The 6,691-nt window shown below is 39.9% G+C and overlaps 1 protein-coding gene across 1 annotated transcript in view; it reads left to right on the top strand.

Moving 5' to 3' along the window:
• gdpd2 (glycerophosphodiester phosphodiesterase domain containing 2) overlaps window positions 1-6,691 on the top strand; it is a 104,231-nt gene that overhangs the window by 76,639 nt on the left and 20,901 nt on the right. Inside the window, exon 13 of the mRNA XM_043704773.1 lies at window positions 778-860. Within this exon, the coding sequence (XP_043560708.1) occupies window positions 778-860 (83 nt within the window). The remainder of the gene's footprint in view (window positions 1-777; window positions 861-6,691) is intronic.

The raw sequence follows: 6,691 nt of genomic DNA on the forward strand, positions 1-6,691 counted from the left end.
CTAGACCCCATGCGATACGGTTATTATTTTACCATCTTTACAGGGATAGGATGGTGGGTCTTGGTGGGATACTATTCAGAGAGTCCGTGTGGATTTGATGCGTTGAATGGCCTGCATCCAAATTGTAGCGATTCTAGGATTCTGCAACTGACTTTTTGCCTTCTGAATTTCTACCCCTGATGTCAATAACAATTCTTTAATTTTTTTAATGATATGGTGGTTCACTTAATACAAAAAATGCAGAGCTGTGTTTTGCAAATTCACAGATATTCCAAATACAATAGCTTTGTCATTTTTCGTACCCAGTTTCAACTGTACTTCCTTGATTGACTGCCCACTTGATAACAAGGGTATTTCACTGGATCTGTGGTGATTCTGGATATTTTACAAGGAAAGACCACATTTTTCAAAGATTTTAGTGTGCTATCACCTCCAAATATGGAACAGAATTTAATTTTCAAATGTAAGTGTAGATTTTTGATATACCATCGGAGCATAAATAACTATTCAGTTACACCAATTGTACACAAGGGGTGAAAATATATTCTTGAGTGTCTTAAGTGCTATTTTCATATTTATCAAGCAGTAATCTTGCTTTTCCTTTTAACTTCAGAGAAATGGGAACCAGATTGCTACACTTTGCTCTGTTAGTGTTGGCTTATACCAACATCTAATATCCCATAGTGACTGATGTAGACTCTTGCTGTCTCCTAGGAACACAATTACACTAATTGTAGGCAAATTTCATTAATTTCTGTTATTATGTTTTGCTTTCAGACTCCTGGAGCATATAAAGCAATATGGATAGTAATTGATCTTGTATCTTTTCTACTGATTGGCCTAATATACTTCATACATAGGTAAGTAATACTAATTATACCAGTCTGCAGCCACATGACAAATATTAACCTTGACGTTGTAAACAGTAACAGTGAGTGCTTTTGGAGGTCTCTAGAAGAGGGGTTAATGAATATGATGAATCTCAACCGTTAAGATGGTGAACTGCAAATTCCAAGTGTGAGTAGTTCCTAATGGATGAGTAGCTAGAAATCCTAACATTACAGAACATCAACCAAGGATTTTGAAGGTCCTTTTTAAAAAATTTTTTTGTTTGGTTTTCACCACAAACTTCGGCTGTGGTATTTACTTTTGCCTCTTCAATCTTTCATTTCTCCCTTTTGTCCCTTCAGCAAAGGATGTGGAGGTTTTGGAGAGAGTGCAAAAGAGGTAACCAGGATAAAAAAAAACTGAAAGAATTGCGGATGCTGGAAATCAGAAACAGAAATCACTGAAAAACCTCAGTAGGTCTGGCAGCATCTATAGAGAGAAATCAGACTTAACATTTCAGGTCCAGTGACTCCTCTTCAGAACTGATGATAGCTGGGAAAAAGTTGCTTTTTATGCAGAAGATTGGTTGGGGTGAGAGAGTAAATGATGGATGGAGATAAAGCCCAAAGAGAGAGGAGGACAGTTGGCCAGACAAAGGAGTGGATAATGGTCAACCCAGGAAAATGAATAGTAGCTAATGGGGACTATTAATGGTTAACTATGAGTTGTGTGTAATAGAAGACCTTGTGATAACAAGGCCAAGTGTGTGGGGATTGAGGTAGGACATGAGAAAGGTGTCTGAAGCCCTAAAATTGTTGAACTCGATATTGAGTGCAGAAGACTATAGAGTTCCCAAGTGGAAAATAAAGTGTTGTTCTTCCAGTTTGCATTGAGCTACGCTATAGCACTGCAGCATTTTTGAGAAAGAGAAGTTGGCCAGGTAACAAGGTGGTGTGTTGAAGTGGCAGGCAACTGGAAGTTGCAGACAGCACATAGGTCTTCCACAAAGCAGTCACCTAGACTATGCCAGGTTTACCAGGATGTTGGCTATATTGAAGTATATTAGCTATAAGGAGAGGTTGGATAAACTTGGATTGTTTTCACTAGATCGTCAAAAGTTCAGGGATGACCTGATAGAAACATAAAATTCTGAAAGGCATCGATAGGATGGATAGTCAGAGTCTTTTTTCCCCAGGGTGGAAATGTAAAAATATTAGGGGGTGTGGTTTAAGGTGAGGGGGGGAACGTTTAAAGGAGATGAGGTGAGACTTTTACACAGAGAGTGGTGTGTGCTTGGTACATGATACCAGGGAAGGCAGTAGAAGTGGATAAAATAACAATGTTTAAGAGGCATTTAGACAAACACATAAACAGGCAAGGAATAGAGGGGTACATATCATGGGCATACAGATGGGATTAGTTTAGAATGGCATCATGGTTGGCACAGACATGGCAGGCTGAAGGGCCAGTTCCTCTGCTGTACTGTTTTATTTTCTAACATCTGCCATAGCATTTCCATTGCAATTTCAATGTCCATATCAATTGTATACTTTTAAATTCAAAATCCCTGCATTAAAATTAAAATCTCAATTTTTGTTACATTCTTTTCCATCAGCACTGCATCCCTTGGACAACTGAATCTTTACATCTCTCTGTTCTTCCAATCAATTTAAAATGCCTGTTTCCATTTTTTCTAATTTTTAAAAATTACTTTTCATGCTCCAGTGAAGAAAACTGCATTCACCAGCAACCTTTCCACATTGCTAACCTTTCTATGATTGTCTCGAATCTTCTACAAAGATAATAAATCCTTAATGTGGTACATCTGGCCAATTAAATCCATGCTGTTTCAGTGACTTTTGGCTATGTGTCCACCAACCATGCCAGCATTCTTGACATTGTGGAGCAGATTTTAAGATAGAGTTGTAAGCCTAAATCCAGTTTAGAAGCATATTTGATTTCCTAGCTGAATTCAGCAAACTCAGTACAAAACAGAAATCAAACCTGAAATGTTTTAGTCTGTACAATAAAATTTGACACCATATAGAAACATCAAAAACGTCTGGCTCAGAAGAGGGCATTTGTCCCATCATATCAATGCAGTTTCACATTGAGCCAGAAGGTGAACTAGTCTGAGCAAATACAGATCAGAATCCACATCAAATCTGCCATCTGTGTCTGGTCCAATGCAATGATATTTGAATATTAATCATTTTTTGTGCCTGTCACACAACCTAAATGTTTATGAGGAAAGCAATGGCAGAGTAAACAGAAATAGGAAGTGTTACAACTGATATGCAACATACAGTTTCCCTGACAGTGATAAAATTGTTTGCAAACAATAGGCATAAAGCGTTCATTGTTGTATAAAGAGATTTCACCACTTTATACAGATGGTATTAATGATGTAACATACAATGAGCCAGAAGGTGCTGTTGAAGAGCTTTGGTGAATTTCTAATGTGCATCTTGTGGAAGGTACATGCTACTGTTACTAAACGTTGGGGTGGTGAAAGCAGTAAATGTTTGTGGATATTGTGTCAACCAAGTGGGTTGCTTTTTCCTGGATGGTGTCAAGCCTTTGAGTCTTGTTGGAGCTGCACTTATCCAGGCAAGTGAAGAGTGTTCCTTCACACACCTGCTTTAAACCTTGGAGATAGTGGCCAGGCTGAGGTGATGGTGACTCACTTGCTGTAGAATTCTTAGTCTTTGACCCACTGTTGTGGCCGCTACTTATATGGATAGTCCAGTTCAGTTTCTGGCCAAAGATTTTATAGTCATAAGGCTTAGGTTTGTATAGCATAGAAACAGACCTTTACGTCCAATCAGTCCCATCCTCACATAATCCCAAACTAAGCTAGTCTCACCTGCTTGCGCTTGGCCCCTATCTCTCCAAACATTTCTTATTCATACATTATCAAAACTTTTCTTAACACTTCTTCTGGAACGACTCTGTGTTAAAAAAAAAATGCCCTACATGTCTTTTTTAAATGTTCCTCCTTTCACCTTTAAAATTTGCTCCTTAGTCGAAAAACATCCACCCTAGAGAAAAGATACCTGTCATTTACCTTATCTATACCCTTAATGATTTTATAAATCTCTATAAGGTCACCCCTGAACCTCCTATACTCCAGTGAAAAAAATCTCAGCCTATCCAACCCCTCCTTATAACTTAAAACTCTCAATTCCCAGCAACATCCTGGTAAATCCCATTGAGTTAGACAGCATTGAAACGGACACCTCGCTCCAACTCGTCTATGCCAACTGGATATCCTAAACTGATCTACATTTAGGCCATATCCTTCAAAACCCTTCCTATTCATGTACCCATTCAGCTGCCTTTCAAATGTCCTAATTGTATCTGCTTCCACCACTTCCTCTGGCAGTTCATTCCATTCTCTGCAGGAATAAGTTACCCCTTAAGTCCCTTTTACATCTTTTTCCTCTAACCTTAAACTACGCCCTCTCATTTTGAACTCCTCTACACTGGGAAAGCAATTTTAGCTATTCACCCTATCTATGCCCCTCATGATTATATAAACCTCCAAAAAGTCACACCTCAGCCTCCAATGTTCCAGGGAAAATAGCCCCAGTCAATTCAGTCTGACCTTATGCCTCCTTCTCTCCAGTCCTGGCAATATCCTTGCAAATCTTTTCTTTCAAGTTTAACAATATATTTTCTATAGCAGGGAGACCAGAATTAAACGCATTATTCTGAAATTAGCCCACAGGAAGTTTATAGTGGGCGACTCAGTAAGGGAAATGCCATTGAATTTCAAAGGGTGATAGTTATATTCTCTCTCATTATAGACAATCATTGGCTGACACTTGTATGGTGCAAAGTTACTAGCCACTGATTAGTTCAAGGAGACAGTGAGGACTGCAGATGCTGGAGATCAGAGTCGAGAATGTGGTGCTGGAAAAGCACAGCAGGTCAGGCAGCATCCGAGGAGCAGGAGAATCAACATTTTGGATATTTCCTGATGAAGGGCTTATGGCCAAAACATCGATTCACCTGCTCCTCAGATGCTGCCTGACCTCCTGTGCTTTTCCAGCATCACACTCTCAACTCTGATCTCCATCATCTGCAGTTCTCACTTTTTCCTAGTTGATTCCAACCCTACTGCATAGCTTCTTCCAAGGATGCCTACCATTAAGAAGTTCTCCTCCTCTCTCTTACAAGGATCTCAGTGAGTCCCTCTCTCACTGCACCCCCCAGGTCATCTCCTCTGCCATGAAGCTCTTCAGCCATATCCTGAAGCAGACTTGCTACTACAGCCACATCTCCTACCTCAGTGCCTGCCCACTTTCCTGATGAAGGACTTAGCCTGAAATGTCGATTCTCTTTCTCCTCGGATCTACCTGACCTGTTGAGCTATTCCAGCACCACAATCTCGACACTTATCAGTCCAAGCCTAAATATTATCCAAACATTGTTGCATTTAGGCATGGATTGCTTCAGTATCTGAAGAGTTGCAAATGACGCTGAACAAAAACATCCCCACTTCTGACATTATAATGAAGAGAAGGATAATTGATGAAGCAGCTGAAGATGGTTGGATCTAGAACACTATCCTGAGGAATTCCTGTAGAGATGTCCTAGAACTGAGATGATTAACCTCCAACATCTTCCTTTGTATAGGCATGATTCCAAGTAGTGGACAGTTTTTCCCTGATTTCCACTGACTCCAGTTTTGCTAGGATTCCTTCATGACTCAGTCAAATTCCTCAATGTGGAGGGCAGTCATTGTCATCTCACCTCGGAAATTCAGCTCTTTTGTCCACATTTGAATCAAGGCTATGATTTCAGAAGTGTAGGATTGGAATCCCTTCGACTGATGAAATCTGAAAAAAGTCTTTAAAATACACAAAGAGAGAGTTGCAATTAAGAGTCAGCACAAATGCACAGAGGTTGAATTCAGATAGTTGTTCAGCGTGAGAGATTGAACGCTATCTGACTGGTGTCATAGGGCAATGGTGTAGGGAAATACCATTACCCAATGTAATCACAAGATTGATCATCTAATGTAACAATGTCAACCTGGTTTTGTTAAAATGAGTTCCCATTGAGAAGGGAAATTGATAATTCAAACATTTGTCTTTCTGGGGCCAAATGCTGTTGTTGTGTTATTTTTCAACAGCAGGAGTGATGTTTGAACTGACCAGATTTTCTGGACTGGGTTTTCCATGATAAAGGACTGTACTGTTGCACTAAATGTACTTAGCTGTGTTTGCAATATATTAAAGAGGATTAGTCTCAAACATCCTGAACAACAGAAAAATGTTTGATGTGGCTGTGAGATGTTTGATTTGAATCTCAATAAAAGGGGTGAATTGAAGCAACTTTACTATATCTGGAAGAAGAGTCAGGAGTCCATGAGCCAAGTTAACCATACCTGCCCCTTTTTGTGACTGTAGCACCTTCCATTTGGCTAAAGGATTTCTAGCCTCACTTAGGCCACCATCTACACTGAATGGAGGAGAAAGTTAGGTCTGCAGATGCTGGAGATCAGCACTGAAAATGTGTTGCTGGAACAGCGCAGCAGGTCAGGCAGCATCCAGGGAACAGGAGAATCGACGTTTCGGGCATAAGCCCTTCTTCAGGAATGAGGAAAGTTTGTCCAGCAATCGAAAAGGAGAACAGGCTTAAAGCGGTCATATGGTCTACTTCTTTTCCTACTTCTTATGGCCTTATGAAGCTGATTGATACTACATAGTTGAGGGCCAACAACCTTACAGCACTTGTGTGAAGAGATGTGTAAAAATCTTTTGAACCACTTCCACCTTCAACACTCCTCATCATTCATTTGCTAAAGTTCTTTTCTTCTATGAATTCCTGTAAATCCATCTCTTCCGTCCAACCC

This window comes from Chiloscyllium plagiosum, chromosome 15 (genome assembly GCF_004010195.1).
Source record: "Chiloscyllium plagiosum isolate BGI_BamShark_2017 chromosome 15, ASM401019v2, whole genome shotgun sequence".
Taxonomy (NCBI): domain Eukaryota; kingdom Metazoa; phylum Chordata; class Chondrichthyes; order Orectolobiformes; family Hemiscylliidae; genus Chiloscyllium; species Chiloscyllium plagiosum.